Raw genomic sequence first — 19,008 nt, 5'->3', positions numbered from 1 at the left:
ATGCATGTTAGTTCTCACAGAACAATGCATTCATCATCTTGCCACCAAGCCCAATGATTTGAGTTTGATTCCTGGAACTCACAGGGTAGAAGGAAAGAACTAATTTGTGGGAGTTATTTTCTGAACTCCACATGTGTGCTGTGGTGCATACATAGGTATGGGCATGCACAATACTGTTTTTTAAAAATGTAATGGAAGTTGTAGCAGAGGATCTGTCCCTAGCCCCTCTAATCCAAACAACTTTCAGTGGTTTTTCTTGAGAAGGTGTATTGGAAGTCATTTTTCCTAAAATCTTTTAAGATTGTTTGAATCTAGTCTTTGTCTTTCATTGTTTATAATTCTGGAACTGGTACTGAGATAGAGTTTGAAAACTAGGTTTAAGTTTTAAGGTTTTTAGTGAACGCCAGCAATTGTAATACTCATGCACCGGAAATCATACTTAAGCATTGAATACAAAATGACTTAATCTCTTTTAAGTCCTGAACTGTCTGAACTTATCTAAAACATTCAGTGAAACCAGGATACCGAAACTTTTTCCTTGGGTAGGTTTTAGCTAGGTGATATATATATTTTAAACTATTCCTATCATTCTTTATATTACAATGTGAAAATGGAAGATGATAGCCAGCCATGTTGATTTTTAATCATCTTGTGTTTTGTTTAGTAATGTAGGTATGTGTTTGCAGGACAAAGAAGCACCAACAGGACTTTATCCACATGAAGAGTCATTTTTCTTGTTCTTTAACAGATACTGTGCTTGGCAGAGCAGATCAAATTTACTGAAGATGTAGAAAATGCCATCAAAGACCACAGCCTCCACCAGATTGAGGCACAATTGGTGGCTAAACTGGAGCGCTACACCAGTGTTGACACGAGCTCTGAGGACCCAGGGAACTCGGGTATGGGGACTGCACTTTGTGTTGCTGTCTGTCTTAGCCCATCTGTTGTGAGGGCTCTGTAGTGTCCAGCCTCCAGTGACTTACAGGTTACTTAAGGTTTTCTTCTTTTTTCTTTCCTTCTCCCTTTCTCACTTTTTTCTTTTTTTTTTTCTTGATTTTTTTGAGACAGTGTTTCTCTCTACAGCCTTCGCTTTTCTGGGAATTGTTCTGTAGACCAGGCTGGCCTCAAACTCAGAGATCTGCCTGCTTTGGCCTCTCAAGTGTGGGATTAAAGGTGTGCCACCATTCCTGGCTTATACTTAACTTTTTATCTTGTACTCAAAATCAGTATGTACTACTTGAGGTGGAAAGTCGAAGTTTTACTCACACGAATTTCTTTATCCTTCCATCATGTCATTTATATGTACTGACACTCATTTTTGCTTTGAATTCTAAGATATAGTTTAAAGAGTTGAGAGGAAAAGACTAATTTACTCAGTATACCTCAGTGCGTACTCCAGGCTTCCTTCTGGTGCCATTGTGTTTTTCATTTCAGTAACTTTTAAGAGTGCATCTGGAAGGAGTTGGAGGAGCAGTAAGGGGTGGATATAATCAAAACATTGTATTACTTTCTCAAAGATTTAATAAAAAGTATTATACATATTTAAATAGAAGCTAGAAAAAAATCTGGCTTGTAGTTTTCAGCTATAAATTTCTGTTTGTTCATATGTTGTTTTACTTCTTTGTTGACATTGTTCCTGTTCATTTCGGAAGTGCCTGTTACCTTTTCGAGTGTGTTGTTTGAGGCAAGGCCTCTTGTAAGCAGGTCAGCCTGCTGAGCGCCAGATCTTACAGTGCCTCCTCACTCCCAGCCTTGGTGGAGCACTGTTTGAACTTAAAGTCTTACCTAGTTTTTTCTGACTGCTGCATCCCAGCACCAGTACCAGGCAGTTGTCTGTCTCTACATAGACTTGGATGGTCGGGCTCCTTGAGTGTTAAATCACTGGGAAGTATATCCTGGACATCTCTGTTATGAGTGTCTGGGATGAGTGTCTTTGCTTGACTCTCAGGCACAAGTGGACATTTTTGAATTAGTGACATGAGTCCCAAGTTGTGGGCTGTGGCTCCTGTAGTGCCCATCTCTCTCCAAACTTTGCCATTTGACTCCAGCCCATGTGTGGTATTTGTGTGACAGTCAGTGCCCAGTTCCTGAAGCGTCACCTCTTGGCAGTATGGAGTTGATGAGAAAATCCCAGTGTCATCCTTCTCTGTTGCCATCCAAGCATCTCTGTGTCCCTTTGGGTCCTGTGGCCTGGAGTTGCATTTCCTTCCGTGTGTATTTATTCCCTTGTGTGCTCTGAGGGCGTATGTTGGTTGTACTACTTGGGAGAACAGAGGACAGTGAACAAGTATGGTTTGCCTCTTTCTCTTGGATTTTCTTTTTGAGAAAATAAATCATTTTCTCAAGGATTTTTCCTTGAATTTTGTGGGAAGATACCTTCTTGCTGTAGCTTTAGGCCTTTCTGAGTTCCAGATGTCAGTGTTTTAGGGCATCATAAGACATTTTCTGCCTCTCAAATTTTATTTAGCTAGAAGCCTGTTAGAGTTCTGTTCTGTCCCAAGCTTAGCTTCTGATTATATGGTCTGGGACTCAGGATACCAAAGGAGCAACAACAAAAGAATATAACTTGCCTGTGGGCTTTTTAGCAGTTGTAATTCTGGCCCTCATCCCCAGTTTGCCTACTGTTTGAGCCATAAGAGTCATTCCATACAGGGGTTTTGCTGCATTTAGAGGGGAAGAAGACAGGGTGTATGTCCTTTCTTGGGCTCCCCGTCTGACTGAATTTTATGCCTTTTACAAAGTTTTGCTATTACTTGTTGACTGTTGGTTTTATATGACTTATTTATCACAGTATTGCAGTGAATCTTGAAATTGACATTTAGAGTCTGACATGTGTGCACAGGATGTAGCTCACACTAATGTTGTTTCTTTTTTTAATGTGTAGAATCAGGCATTCTGGAGCTTAAGCTTAAAGCACTAATTCTTGATATTATTCATAATATTGATATTGTGAAGCAATTAAACCAAGTTCAAGTTCATACAACTGACGACTGGGCTTGGAAGAAACAAGTTAGATTCTATATGAAAAGTGACCATACATGTTATGTTCACATGGTGGATTCTGAACTTCAGTATACATATGAGTACCAGGTAGGATTCTTGGTAGAAGCATTTGATTTTTTGGGGGGTGGGGTAGAAACTATTTAAAGGTAATTTCTATTGGAAGACATAATTACTTCTATTTCAGTATTTATATTTTTACTGTCTTATGTGTCAGAATTTGCAAGGTGTTGTAAAAGAAAAAGTAAAATATTACTCTACTTACAAAAATTTCTTACGTTACCTTTGTCATCAGATTCTCTGAAATGTATCTTTCCCATGAGGAACATTCATGTGGAATTTCAGATTATCTTTAATTCAAGAGATTTGTATGTAGATAGTTCCAATAAAGCAACTGAGTGTGAGTCTTTCCTCACAGCACTGTGGTCATAAATGTGATAGAGTGTGTTCACTGATTGTTTCAGTTTGCAAGGATAAAAGATCTCATTCATATAATTTGCTCTAAAAAACATCCAGTTGTATTCTTTCTGCCGTTTTCTATCATAATGGCTCCGTCATTGGAGTACTCCTGTTGGGGAGCAGCTGGTTGGCCTTCTGCGGGGAAATGATGACACGTCCTGCCCATGGCTGAAGGAGCTGGGGTGTCTTCTTCCTGCAGCATAGGAAACTTGAGAAGCACTTTCTAAATTCATCATTTTATTTATTTATTTATTTTTCACTAAGAAAAATTTTTCATTCATTTTACACACCAATCCCTCTTCCTTCTCCTGCCCCTCAGCCTCCCCCGCAACCTACCCCTACTCCCTCCCACAAGAAGGCAAGGCCTCCCATGGGGAGGCACATCCAGATCATTTTAATTAGAATTTTCAGGATTAGTTTTACTTTGAGGCCCCAGGAAATAAGTTATGTGAATTAACAAATCAGAAGTGGCGTATTTGCTGTGTAATACTTACTTAGATCTGTTTGTCTTGAGCATTGTCTTTGTGCCCTCATTAAGAATGAAAGAGACTACTTAGAAACTTGACCCTGGTTAAGTCTTTCAGGCCATAATGAGACATATGAAGTTTTATCTCAGGTTCTGCTTTTTAAATTTATTTCACTAAGAAAAAATGTGAATGTCTTCTGTGCTAAGCAGTGAAACATGTGTGCTGCATATGAGGCTTTGTAACTTGGATGGAGTAGAGCGTGAGCGGACTAACACCGTGCTTCCCTTACCTAGGGTAACATTCCCAAGCTGGTTTACACTCCATTGACAGACAAGTGCTACCTAACTCTGACTCAAGCCATGAAGATGGGACTTGGAGGGAATCCCTATGGACCTGCTGGAACTGGGAAAACTGAGTCAGTGAAGGCACTAGGTGGACTTCTTGGGAGACAAGTTTTAGTTTTTAATTGTGATGAGGTACAAATAATAAGTGTGAAATCATACTGTGTTAAATGTTTGGATTATTTTTCTTGTGCATATAAAGGGAAGATTTTGTTTTCAAATCACCGACTGACTAATGGTGATGCCTTACTTTATTGCCTGTGAAGACCACGGACTCCTGGGCCTATGTGGTACTTGTCCCCCAGTATCTCAATTGCTAGCATTAGAAGCATACATTACCACGTTCAGTTTAAAAATCATTCTAGTTTTAAATCAATTAAACAAAAACTTGGTTTGAATTGACAAGGTGTTGTGAGTTTGTACTCAGTACTCTTCTCATACTTGGCTAAGGAAAATTATTGTGAAGAAACATTTGAAAATGTGTAATGTTTGTGCTACACTGGAAAAAAACATTGTTTAGCAAGGGTAATACTAAATTAGAAAAGTAAAACAAAATGAAACATAAAGCCCTAAATACATCTTAGTGTTTTCAAAACATTTTGTGTGGGGGTTTTTACTTTGACTCAAGAAGGACTGAAATGAGCTTGGTAGTGGTGGTGCACGCCTTTAATCCCAGCACTTGGGAGGTAGAGGCAGGCAGATCTCAGAGTTTGAGGCCAGCCTGGTCTATAGAACGAGTTCCAGGATATCCAGGGTTACACAGAGAAACCCTGTCTTGAAAAAGAGAAACAAAATAAAAAAAAACTGAAATGAATTCTTGTCTTTGTTTAGCTTTATATTCTTTGGAGAACACTTTCCCAGAAACTGCCCTGAGTTTTGAAGGAGTCACTTCTTAATCTTCCCCCCACTCTAGACTTTCTTTGACATAGGATCTCTCCAGATAGCCCAGGTTGGACTAGCACTCACCAGTGTTCTGTCCCAGCCCCAAGGGCTAGGATTACAGGCATGCACCACTATTCTTGCCTTAAGTTTTATTGAAAAAGCAAAGGAGATATTGATGGGTAAAATGATTAGTTTATCTGTTTATATGCACAAAAAAGCAAATTATTACTAGCACTAGAGATTTTCATCATTTTAAATGAAAATTATTTTTATTTTTTCAGGGCATTGATGTGAAATCAATGGGGCGAATATTTGTTGGTTTGGTGAAGTGTGGGGCCTGGGGTTGCTTTGATGAGTTCAATAGACTGGAGGAAGCTGTGCTGTCGGCTGTTTCCATGCAGATCCAGACCATTCAGGATGCTTTGAAGAATCACAGAACTGTATGTGAGCTGCTTGGCAAAGAGGTAGGGGATACCTTGTGTGACTTGGCTTTGCTCCTGCACTGGTCTCTGGGCATTGCTGCCTCTAATATGTGACCTGTGTGACTAGCCTTTTCATCTCTGAAATGACTCTCAGGTTTCTGAACTATCACAGTGTATATAGTGTTTCAATGTATTGTCTCTTTAAATACTCAGTACAGACTTTGAATACAAATACTTCTATTCTACTTTATGGATGAAGGAACCAAGACTTGATAACAAGTATAGGGAATCTTTGATTTGAATCAAAGTTTGTCTAATTCTGAAAGCTTATAATTTTGATCACTCTTTGACATGACTTCCAAAGACATACTGTGAGTAAATAGACATTGAAGTGAGTTATCTACTCTTAAACTTACATTCCTTGGAAACTTATTATGAAGGAAATCCACTATAATGCTGTGAGTTCCTGAGCTGCTCATTATGTATTACTTAAGGATATGCTTGGTATATTGGAGGCTGTTTTTGCTAGAATGTTGGGCTTACATGTAGAAATTGTATTATGATAAAATTTCTCTTTGTAAAATCTTTGTTGCCTATATTCTAAATTAATATTTCAGGTCGAAATAAATTCTAATTCTGGAATTTTTATCACCATGAATCCTGCTGGAAAAGGTTATGGAGGAAGGCAAAAGCTTCCAGATAATCTTAAGCAGCTTTTCAGGCCAGTGGCGATGTCACGTCCTGACAATGACCTTATCGCAGAGGTGATTCTGTATTCAGAGGGCTTCAAAGATGCCAAAGAGCTGGGCAGAAAGTTGGTTGCCATTTTCAACCTGTCTAGGTGGGTTCTCCCATTTCAATATTCACATTTCATATTTCCAGTGATTGGTGTTTCTATTTCTTTATTTTTCTAGTTTATGTGGTGAGCTTGTTTGTCTTTTTATTATGCTGTAGATATGATGTATTTTATTCCAAGTGATAGTAAAACATCTGTATTAAAACTGTTCTTAAAAATTTTTTTTAATTTTAATTTTTTTCTCTGAGAGAGGGTTTCTCAATGTAGCTCTGACTGACCTGGAACTCACTCTGTAGACCAGGCTGGTCTTGAACTCACAGAGATCCACCTGCCTCTGCCTCCCTAGTGCTGGAATTAAAGGTGCATGCCACCACTGCCTGGCAAAACTGTTCTTTTTCTTATTTGTCATAAACTTGATATATTTTTTCATGATGTTTATGTAGACTGCTCTGACTAAATGGTTCTTACTTCGCCAGTTTCCTAGCTGACCACTCAGAAGCTGCAGCTCTTGAGGATGGATGTCTTCACGATTTATTTTTAGGATTAGAGGTTCATTTTTAGCTTCCTAGACACCCCAGAGTTCTGATGTATATCACTTACTAGATAATAGGGAGCCAGGATGGGATTAGAGGTAGGGAATAAGCTAGGCTACCAGAGATTTTTGTGAGGACAGGAATAGCTGCTTGTCACCATCCCTTCACGATGGGTTTACTTTGTTCCTGTGATTCTCCCTTTAGCTGTTTTCTTGAGGGGTTATTTTGTGTGATTGGTTTTCTTGTGTAAATGAATGAAATTCTAGTATTAATTTCTGCAGCTCAGTCTACATATCTTTGGATGTGATGCTAAAAGTAGTTTCTTGCAAAGTTAAGCTTTTTACATCTTTATTTCAGGGAACTTTTGACACCCCAGCAGCATTATGATTGGGGATTGAGAGCATTGAAGACTGTTTTGAGAGGAAGTGGGAATCTTCTAAGACAGTTGAAGAAAAATGGCACAAAACAAGATGGTATGATTGACTATTTAAAGTACTTAATTTTAAAAGTATGCTTTAATTTAAAATAGTTTATATTGTTGAAAAGGTTGCAGATACAACGTAGACAATTTCTGTAAAACTTAGTGAGTTTTGTCTGTTTTTAACATCCTTAAGTAGTGTGGTGTACTTGTCTCAATTAATTGAGCAATTTTGCTATGTTTTTATAAATTACAGTGTATAATTTATTCTGATTTTTTTTTCTAATTTTGACCTGATATCCTATAGAAAATTCAAGGGTACATTGCATGTGAAGTAGTGGTGATTTGTAAAAGCATAATCAAATGCACTTGCTTTTAAAATTAATATTCATAGAATCAGAGGCTTTGATGTATGCCTGTGATCCCAGAATTGAGGAGACTGAGGCAGGAAGACTCGGTTCTAGGCCAGCCTGGGAAACATGTTGAGATCCTGCGTCAAAACAAAGCAAACTCAACCCCAACAGTCAAGAAAGCAGTCACCAAGCGGCTTGTTCATCCCCAGACTGTAGGAATCCACCCTCAAAGTTTCTAGGAATGTTTAGTGTTCCATGGAGCATGAGCCTTTGTTAGCAGAGATGTTGGAAACACGCCATGGTGCTTTTCCTTCCAATAGACAAAGGTGGTATATGTGGTAAGATTAGGCTCTTAGTGGGAAGAAGGCAGAGACAGATGCTCTTTTTGTCATGTTTTGTTGCTAGGTGCATGGCATGACATCACCTGGGATGTTGGCTTTCTTTCTTTGGTGAAGGTGGTACTGACCAGTCTTCTCTACTGTAAAATTGTAATTTTCCCCTGTTCCCTAGTTTGTGGCTATAAACCCGTCACTAAGTCTATCTCACCCTCAACGTGAGACAGCGAAGATGAAGCTCTGCCTCTCACCCTGGGCAGTAGCTGCTTCCATCAGTGCAGTTTCTGTGAAGGTTTTCCCTTTCCTCCTTAATGGGTAGCTGGGACTCTTCACATCAGCATGTACTCAGACCATACTTGGCTCATAGAAAGCAAAAGCAAATGCTCTTCTCCCATCTACACAGAATAAATGGGCCCTGTGTAGCCGGAAGGTTTCCTGTTTCCCGTCTGACCTGCGGTTGGGATTAATCTCTTATCCACAGTCCCTCAGCCTTTTATAAAATAATCACACAGAGGCTTAATATTGTTTATAACTGCTTGGCCATTAGCTCAGGCTTATTACTGACTAGCTCTTACATTTAAATTAACCCATAATTCTTATCTATGTTTAGCCATGTGGCTTGGTACCTTTTCTCAGTTCTGCCTTGTCATCTTGCTTCCTCTGTGTCTGGGGTGACTCCTGACTCAGCCTTCCTCTTCCCAGAATTCTCCTTGTCTGCTTATCCCGCTTATACTTGCTGCCTGGCTACTGGCCAGTCAGCATTTTATTTATCAACCAGTCAGAGCAACACATATTCACAGCATACAGAACGACATTCCATAGCGCCCTGTGTCTGTGGATATATGCCTTCCAGAGAGGCTGAGTTTTCATCGTTTTCAGGTTGCTAGTAAAAATTAAGTTAAAAAACTATCAATCACAATCGAAGGAGAAAGAAAAAACATTTCACAGTAAAAACAAATTTAAGCAATTTCTGTCCTGATGAAGCTTCACAGAAAGTGCTAGAAGGAAAACTTCCGTCAGAAGAAAGACTGAGATACGAGCATGGAAAAAGGATGACATGACATTACTTGTTTGTGCTTTAATCCTGAAGGTTCATGTCTTCAAAAAGGAAGTGACTTGAACTCTGTTACTAGGTCGACATATGTAAAGGTAGACAGTTGTTTTGTGAAGGTCTTAACAACTTTCTACTTTTGATGGTTTTGAAGAAATATTCAAAATTCATGTGTAGTAAATAAAAATGACAATGAGTTCAGTACTTGAAATAACTCAGGAGCTGCTCCATTCCTTTCTATCTACTTACTGATAGTCAGCAATTACAGGGAAATGCCAGGAAACCCAAATATAGTGTCTCTGCCCTTGTGTATTTTTATTGCTTAGTCTGGAATAGCCTTACAAATAAGAATCTGGTAATGATAAGAGCATTTGCTCTTAGCTTAAGAATGGGTTTTTGAGCTAGTTAGATCAAGTTGAATCAAAGATTGCTGCTTAGAGCAGAGGTCCTCCACCTTCCTAATGCTGTGACCCTTTAACACAGTTCCTCATGTTGTGCTGACCCCCAACCATAAAATTATTTTTTTGTTGCTACTTCATAACTGTAATTTTCTACTGTTATGTATTGTAATATAAATATCTGTGTTTTCTAATGGTCTTATGTGACCCCTATGAAAGGGATGTTTGACCAACCCCTCCAAAGGGGTCGCAACCTATATGTTGTGAACTGCTGGTTTAGAGTGTTATTTTAGGAAGAAAATTCTTTGTAAATTACATCAGAATTTGAAGAAACTTGAATCTAGAGTGGGTTTATTTGAATTTGAATCCTTATTGTAACATTTACTCCCCTGTCATTGTCTTAGAGACTTAATGCCCTTGTATGTAAAACTGAAGTAATAATAGTAATTATTTTTAAACTACTTGACCATCAGAGGATCATATGACATAAAAAGTAAAGTAATATACAAATGGAAATGATACTCAGGGAAATGATGATTTTTAGTATGAAAGTCTGATATACAGGGATTTGAATCCCAATTTATTTCTCAGTAGTCAAAACATAGAAAAGGAAATGTAGCACTTATGATTTACTATTTTTAAATGTTTCTAGCATGCTGTTTAATAATTAGTAGTGATGTCAAGGCTCTAGCTTATTTGAAATGTTTTATCATCATTGAATTGATAATAAAAATAATTTATAAATAAAACGTTTTCTGTAGTTAATGAAAATCATATTGTGGTACAAGCACTGAGGCTTAATACAATGTCAAAGTTCACATTTGCCGATTGCACCCGGTTCGATGCACTGATCAAAGACGTCTTTCCTGGAATTGACTTTAAAGAAGTAGAGTACAGCGAATTAAGTGCTGCATTAAGACAAGTCTTTGAGGAGGCCAATTATGAAATCATACCCAATCAGGTAACGTCAGGGGTATTTTATCATAGGTTAATCCTGATTAACAATCCTTATCAGTCATCTTTCAATTTGTTTTTCATCTTTCAATTTTAATCTCACTCCAGGATGCTTTTTGGGTCTTCAAGTTCCAAGTAGGGACTCTTGCTATATTGTATCATTACTTCTGTCATCCATGCATGTTTAATGTTAATTATGTATTAACTCTCCACCAGATAATAATCTTCATGAAAGACAGCATCTATATATGTTTTTTTCATTTTTCTTTATTAAGAAATTTTTTACTCACTCCATATACCACCCACAGATCCCCCTCCTCCCTTCTCCCACTCTCCAGCCCTCTCTCCCAAGCCACCCTGCATCCCCACATCCCCCAAATCAAGGTCTCCCATGGGGAGTCAGCAGAGCCCAGCACACTGAGCTTAGGCAGGTCGAAGCCCCTTCCCACTGCACCAAGGCTGTGTAAGGCGTCACACCACAGGCACCGGATTCCCAGAAGCTTGCCCATGTACCAGGGACAGATCCCGAGCACCAGGGACAGATCCCAAATATATGTTTTTGTTTAACTTTTTTTTCCTGGTTGCTGCCCATCATAGTGTCTCGTAGATGGATAGATGGGTCATATAAACTTTTGCTTATTGATTACATGTGATTTAGTTTCACTTTGATAATTTACTGGTAGGAATTCTTCTAACGGAGCTTCTTTATGTGGAACAAATTATTATTTAAAATGAACATTTCGCTTTGACTTTTGTTGAGAAGTAGGACATGAATTAGTAACTTAGGAAGATCATTTATCAGAATGAATGAATGACTAAACAAAGTAAAGGATGTATGTTTTCAACTTCATGCAAAGCAACCTCTTTAAAAGACAGATGTTGAACTTAAAGGTAACATTGTAAATGTGTTCGATTTATTTAGCTTGTAGTCTACTTGAGCTTTTATTTTCCAGTGAAGAAGTCTCAGTAGAAGGGTGTTTGCAGAATGTCAATAGAACTGAGTATGACTGAATGTGGTAAGTAATATATGAACATGTTTCTTCCCTAACAGATGAAGAAGGCTCTAGAATTGTATGAACAGCTGCGCCAGAGGACAGGAGTTGTTATTGTTGGTCCAAGTGGTGCTGGCAAGTCTACCCTTTGGAGAATGTTAAGGGCTGCACTTTGTAAAATTGGCAAAGTAGTAAAACAATACACTATGAACCCCAAAGCTATGCCCAGACACCAGTTATTAGGACATATTGACATGGATACACGAGAATGGTCTGATGGTGTTTTGACAAATAGTGCTCGCCAAGTAGTTCGTGAACCTCAAGGTTGGTCACTGTCTAATTTTTTTTTACCTAATAATGCCTAGAGAATAACATAACATGTTTACAATGTTCTTATTAAGATGTGTGTGACTTAAAACTCTTTATAATGATGTTCTTTTGACACTTTAGTAGATGTTACTATTTTTTATTGTTGTTTTGTTGGGACAGAGTCTCACTCTGTAGCCCAGGCTGGCCTGGAACCCATGGTCCTCCTGGTAATTTAGCCTCACAAATGCCGGCTGGGATTATAGGTGCTTACCACCAACTGTGCTTGGATCAGGCTATCTTTTGACTTATCACTTGATAGCAACTTTTAATATTGTCAAAACTCAGAGTAACTTGATTAAGATCTAGTTCATGGGTAATTTACTGAATGCATATAGAATCTTTGATTAATTAGTTGACATATGTCTTGTGAATGTGATTGATGTGTTTGAACATCATTAAGCTGTCAATGTGAATGTATCATTCTGAGTTACTTTGAAAATTGAAATGGTGAAACATGAAACAGTTTAGTTACTTCTTAGTCTAAATTTTCTCAACTTAGTTGTTTGTTTGTTTTTGTTTTCATTTTTTGTTTTTGAGACAGAATCTCACAATTGTAGACTTGGCCTGGAACTTACTATGTAGACCAGACTGGTCTTAAACTCATTGATATCTGCCTGCCTCTGCCTCCAGAGTGCAGGTATTAAAGGCTTGTGCCTGACTTGACTTGGTTTTAAAGAGAATTTTTGACCAGAATCTCAATAGACTAATTTTGATAAGTCTTAATTAGTAGCTTTTCAAGTAAGGCAATGGGTAATTATTCAGAAATTCATGGCAGTGGAGGGCTTTTCAATGAAGTTTTTTCTTTTTTCTTGTAATACTGCATTAAATAGAGACAACATACTACCCCTTTCTCACACTATTGGTGACATTTCCCTCTTTGAATTGTTTAAAAGGCCTAAGGACAATTTGAAGCACTCTGATTTTAGGAAGGATGGGTAAAATGTCTCTGTTCTTGAAAAGACTACAGGCATTGTATGTGTGCAGCCTAGTTACTGCTCTTCCCATTTCAGGTCATCCTTGAAAGCACTAAAATCCATGGCAGTAGTCAGTGTTTTATTTCTCATGAAAATTAGGTTTCCCATATTTCTAAAAGAGACATTATATAGCAGATATTGATGTAGTCTCATGGCATGGCCAAACACATAGCTTGGGAGATTATTTTAGAGGTATCTCATAGGAATAGGAATATCCATCTTACACACTATGTTTTAAGGGATATTGTAAGTTCAATCTGTATGGTTAGAGACCACAATAATATCTTATGGGCTGTAGCTGAGCTTCGGGCAGCAGAGGCAGGATTGCCCACAGCTTCTCTAGCACATGCATAGCACTGTTGACTATGACACTGCAACTTGCTCAGCTCTGCTCTTTATATTAAGATGGAAATTAGTTCTAACTAATGAAAGTGACTTTATTCTTTTTTTTTTTTTTTCTTTTTGAGACAGGGTTTCTCTGTATAACTTTGGAGCTTCTCCTGGAACTCACTCTGTAGACCAGGCTGGCCTCGAACTCACAGAGATCTGCCTGCCTCTGCCTCCTGAGTGCTGGGATTAAAGGTGTGTGCTATCACCACTGCCCAGCGAAAGTTACTTTATTCTCTATGTTGGACTGTTAGCAGTATCTGGCATATCCGTGTGTGTGTGTGTGTGTGTGTGTGTGTGTGTGTATGATTTTTTAAATGCTTCATTCTTGTGATTTGGAAATAGAAGTCAGCTCATGGATAATTTGTGATGGTGACATTGACCCCGAATGGATAGAATCTCTGAATTCTGTTCTGGATGATAATCGGCTGCTCACCATGCCCAGTGGAGAAAGGATTCAGTTTGGCCCAAATGTTAACTTTGTATTTGAAACTCATGATTTAAGTTGTGCTTCACCAGCCACAATATCTAGAATGGGAATGATATTTCTGAGGTAAGCCACAGGTCATTTCTATATGATATATTAGAATAGTCTTTATCATTTTGATTTCATAACTAAGTTAGGAATACATAAATAATGCGTACATATTGATTGAATCTATGTTTAACTTTTTTGCTTGGATTTTAATTGATTTAGAGTTTGTTTTATTATGTATGAATTCTTTTAGCAATTCGGTTAAGCATTATTTTCTTTAAGAGAAATAGCAAGTACTTAATTTCCTTTAAACAAATTTTTAAATATCCAATTCTTTGGTTGAGGGGCAGCTAGGTTGTTTCCAGGTTCTGGCTATTATGAATAATGCTGCTATGAACATGATTGAGCAAGTGACCTTGTGGTATGATTGAGCATCTTTTCGGTATATGCCCAATAGCAGTATTGCTGGGTCTTGAGGTAGGTTGATATCCAATTTTGTGATAAACTGCCATACTGATTTCTTGAGTGGCTGTACAAGATTGCACTCCCACTAGTAGTGGAGGAGTGTTCCCCCTACTCACATCCTCTCCAACATAGGCTGTTGTTAGCTATTTTGATCTTAGCCATTCTGACAGGTGTAAGATAGTATCTCAGAGTCGTTTTGATTTGCATTTCCCTCATGGCTAACTAAGCACTGGGCTGAGCTCCTAGACTTCAGTTAAAGAGAGGGAGGAGGGATCACAGGAGCAAGTGAGGTCAAGATCATGATGGGGCAAACCACAGAGACAGCTGACCCAAACTGGTGGGAGCTCATGGTCTCTGGCCTGTCAGTTAGGGAACATGCATGAGATCGAACTATGTGGTTGACAGTTATATGGCTAGATCTGTTTGGGGAGCCCCTGGCAGTGGGACCAGGACTTATCCCCAGTGCATGAAATGGCTTTTTGGAACACATTCCCAGGGTGGGATACCTTGTCAGCCTGACACAGCAGCGGGGGGGCTTGGTCCTGCCTCAACTTAGTATGCCAGACTTTGTTGATCACCCCAGGGAGGCCTTATCTTCTCTGAGGAGTGGATGGGGGTGGGATGGGGGGAGCTGGGGGAGTGGGAGAAGGGGAGGGAGGGGGAACTGGGATTGGTATTAAAATGAAAAAATCCTGTTTTGTAAAAAAATAAATTAATTAAAAAAAGATTTAAATACTGTGATTGAATTCAGAGATGTAAGCATACTAAATAAGTACTAGTCCATCATATTTAAATCCCAGGAGCACATCTTAGTTACAGAGTTATAAATCACAAGAGTTTAGGACTAATTCAGATATAATTGGTCCTGAAGGCTAACCTCTGCATACAGCTTGACAAACTCTTTGCTAAGTGTTTGCTTACTTTTCCAGTGAACCGAGAAGAGGCGTAAAGAGCAAAAATGAGTACTAATTAGTTTTAGATGTCATGTGTGCTAACTAGTTTTAGAAGTGATGTACTCAGTCATGGACCAGAACTTGACCATTTGGACCAGTTTCATTTTCCCAAATGAGTAATAGTTTGGCAAAAATGTTTAGAATTTATTATTCGTAATGCCTGTATTTTGTAATGTTGTGAATGGCACATTGCTGTCTGTAATCACTTGGGTTTAGATTATGTTTTAAAATTATTTAACTGCTTATTTCACTATAAGTATTTTAAGAAATATAAGAAACTAATCATAAACTTCAATTGATATTAGGGTAAATTATTAAAATAATATTATTTTAGGTATATAGTTTCATTGTAATATTTGTATAAATTTATCATTTATTCAGTGTTATAATCTTGTGAAAATATTATAGTAAAAGATAAGTTTACAGGTAAATTTAAAAATTCTTATTGAATATTTATTGTTTATTTTACATTAATTTAAATATATTAGAAAGACTGTATAAAAAGAGTGAGACTAAAAAAAGACTTTGGAAGGGGTGCTGTGACCATTTAGCAGAGGGTCACATATTGCTGCAGAGGGTTGTAAATTGTTGGTGGCACAGGCATTGGTTGTGGGAGGCACAACAGATATGTATGATTTCATGTAAAACATAGCTGTAAATTCTTAGGTCTCTGAGTGCTCTACCTTGGACCTTTTGGGTTTCCTTTATTTCTCTGATATTTGCTGAGCATTTGTCCATGGAGAGGCCCAATGAGAACTTTTAAGTAGGGTCTAGAGTGCTGCTAGTGTTCCACAGCACGCGCGCGTGCGCGCGCGCGCACACACACACACACACACACACACACACACACACACACACACACACAAGTTACCAGTGCCGGCTTTCTGTGCTGACACATGACCCTTGATGGAATGACATCCCTAGGAGCAGGAATTGGTTTGAAGTTAGTTGACAGTTTCTTCCTAAATAACTGGCATGTTTGTGTTAATCCTTGCAGTGATGAAGAGACAGATCTTAATTCTCTGATAAAATCTTGGTTGAGGAATCAGCCTGCTGAATACAGAAGTAATCTTGAGAACTGGATTGGAGATTATTTTTCAAAAGCTTTACAGTGGGTTTTAAAGCAGGTGAGCTGACCATGATATTTTATGATCAGAGAGGTGGGATGTATAATCAGGAATTGTGCCTGCATTTGCTGCCTTGTGGTAGAGCTCTGCTGGGAGTAGGGTGTAGAGTAGATGCCATCGCTGCTGTCCTTCTGTCCGCTTACATTGCTTATATTAGCTAAATAAGAAGGCTTCATGTTTGTGTCTATAGAATCTTGCCTAATTTACCTAAAAAGGTTGAATACTAGAATGTCTTTTTCTCAGTGGAAAACCCACCTTGTCTCATTTTACTGTTCATAATTACTCCACTCTGCTTCCTGTCATGAGTGACTAAAGGTTCTGAAACTATGAGAATCATGTTATATCATGTATCTCATGTTAAATACATTACTAAGCTAATAAAAAGGGGTGGTGAATTACTTATAGTAATATTTGAAACATTTGCTTATGCAATAAAAATGGACATCTCAATTTGTGAAGTCTAATACTTGAGGGACTGAGATGAAAGCTAGTAAGGTCATGCCTTCCTAGAGAGGGGTGTCTCTGGGCCATGAATGCCACGTGAACACATCATCAATGTCCACCAGCATGGCAGGAATACTGCTATGTTGGTGCTTTACCATGAGGCATGAGTGACCCTTACCATGAAAAGAAGACTGTAGGGGTTTCCATATATACATGAGTTTTAATGTGGCTTTTATTTCATGTTATTAATTTTATGAAAAACTTAAACATATTAAACAGAAATTAAATAGCAGCAGTTTCTCTGAAGTCAAATGATTGTTAGTTTGAACTTGATCTAGAAGTCACATTTTCATATTGATCAAAATATATAAAAATTGAAAATTTGCTCTAGTTTTTCATCCTTTTCTGTTTGCTTTTCTTCCTTTGTGAGGATGAAAGCTGGAGAAATTAGATGAGTATTAAAATATAGCAAATTAATTAGTTTTTCCCAGTCTTTAGAAAAGGAAGGTTTTCCTACTCCTGTAGTATGATGAAGGTGTTTCTCTCCCTTGCTTCCATCCTAACACTCACCAACAATATTAGTACCTGTCTGCACTTGCCTGGATGTTCCTTTAGGACAGGGACTAAACCTGCCATTCCCCTTAGTGAGTTCCCAGAGCAGGCTTGTTAAGAAGAGTGAGTGGGCAGTTGGGGTGCTGAGATGCCTGATGTCTGCCTCTGGCATCTTTTCATCGGGTAGCATTATTTCATTTAAGTAAGATATACAGAGCCTAGCAGTGGTGATGTCTTGAGATCTGTTAAGTTACTGGTGTTAATACTTGTGTGAATGTTTGGATTAGGGTGTACTACTAGATAGAGTAGACTTATGTATGAGATTTGATATGACAGGGTAAGATGATTAAATCCTAGAGTAGATGGAAGAGAGGTGGAAAATGAATAGGTCATGTTTGTAGCAGTTACTTTTGTGCCACTGTTAAGACATGAGAGAGATTTCGGCTCGTAGTTTCAGAACCTTTAGTCCATCATGACCAAGAAGCAGGGCGGAGTTGACGGCGGTCATGGTAGTGGTGGCTGGCGCTGGGGCACCTTGCATCACTGTGCCTCACTTTGGTGGCAAAAAGCAGAGAAAATAGGACAGAGCCAGGGTGGCTGTAAATGTGAAGAAAGGGTTCCCTCTAGGGACCGACTTTTACCTACTAGATCTTGCCTGTTAAAGATTGTACCTACACAACATGTTACAAATTGGAGACAGGCCTCAGAACATGAAACTGTGGTGGGCATTTCAGATGTGAACTGTAGATGTATCCAACCTTCCCATCAAACAATAAACACAGAACCAATGCAAAGAAGAAAGCCAAGAGGTCAGAGCCAAGAGCCAAAACCTTACCCTTCCTCCTGCGGTGGTCCTACCTCTCCGAACCAGAGCTACCCCTGTGTTAAAGTCTTTATATAGAGTTCCTGTCCTGCCTTCTCATTGGTTGTAAACCCAACCACATGACCGCCTCCTCACAGCCTGTCTGTATAGGCCTCCAGGTTTTCCATGATTGGTATTAAGATTAAAGGCATGTGTATCCAATAATGGCTGTATCCCTGAACACACAGAGACTTACCCAGCTCTGCCTACTAAGTGCTGGAATTACAAGCGTACGCTACCACTGCCCTGCTTTCCTATGGCTTGCTAATAGCTCTGACCCCCGGGCAACTTTATTTATTAACATACAAATAACATTTTAATACAAATAAAATATCACCATATTTCCCCTTTTCTATTTTAATAAAAAGGAAAAAAAAAGAAAAAGCTTATAACTAATATAAGAAAAACTATATACAAAAGGACAATAACTATATACAATATATACAAGTAATAAATACCTAAACAATGTCTAGTCCATTTGTATTTGACAAATTCAGAGAAAATAATTTCATTATCTATCCTATTTTGGTAAGTCCAAAATGTATCCTAATTAATCTTCAACTATAACTAACTAACCTTCAACTGTAACTAACTAATCTTCAACTCCCTCAGAGACCCAAGAAGGAAATAATATTAGCTAACAAAAATAAAAACAGGAAGTGCACATAAGCAACCTCCAAAAAATTTGTGAGTTGACAGAAACAGACAGCTGTCTGGACAGTCACCTGAGGTTTCTCCGAAGTGCTGGGGCATCATCTTCAGCCTATAGGCCCAGCATATCCGACAGACTCATTTGTGAAGCAGGATGTACACAAGGTCAACAGTTCAACCTCACATTGAGTGAGAGTAGTCCATGTACCAGAAACACCTGAATTCCACCAGTGTCATGTCATGATTCAGGATTTCAAATTCTGGAAATTGCTGATGGTTTTCCAACTCAGCTGTCCATTCTTCCTGGCTGTGTATATATGGCTTCATCTCAGCATCCCATTCTTCTCC

General features: G+C 38.5%; 1 protein-coding gene across 3 annotated transcripts in view; it reads left to right on the top strand.

The window, feature by feature from the left end:
- The window catches only part of Dync2h1 (dynein cytoplasmic 2 heavy chain 1), a 260,746-nt gene that overhangs the window by 40,990 nt on the left and 200,748 nt on the right, over positions 1-19,008 (top strand). For 2 of the 3 annotated variants that reach the window (XM_052751659.1, XM_052751655.1), the window contains exons 31-40: positions 749-899; positions 2,885-3,090; positions 4,220-4,402; positions 5,431-5,613; positions 6,189-6,412; positions 7,258-7,373; positions 10,217-10,416; positions 11,461-11,725; positions 13,477-13,684; positions 16,022-16,151. In XM_052751659.1, coding sequence (XP_052607619.1) covers positions 749-899; positions 2,885-3,090; positions 4,220-4,402; positions 5,431-5,613; positions 6,189-6,412; positions 7,258-7,373; positions 10,217-10,416; positions 11,461-11,725; positions 13,477-13,684; positions 16,022-16,151 — 1,866 coding nt within the window. Of the gene's footprint in view, positions 1-748; positions 900-2,884; positions 3,091-4,219; positions 4,403-5,430; positions 5,614-6,188; positions 6,413-7,257; positions 7,374-10,216; positions 10,417-11,460; positions 11,726-13,476; positions 13,685-16,021; positions 16,152-19,008 lie in introns of those variants that run through there. The other variant, XM_052751646.1, reaches the window with a different exon arrangement.

Source organism: Peromyscus californicus, unplaced genomic scaffold (genome assembly GCF_007827085.1).
Source record: "Peromyscus californicus insignis strain IS unplaced genomic scaffold, ASM782708v3 Scaffold_11__1_contigs__length_118956290, whole genome shotgun sequence".
Lineage (NCBI taxonomy): Eukaryota > Metazoa > Chordata > Mammalia > Rodentia > Cricetidae > Peromyscus > Peromyscus californicus.
Note: the sequence above shows the minus strand (reverse complement) of the source record. Positions and strands in the feature narration are given on the sequence as shown.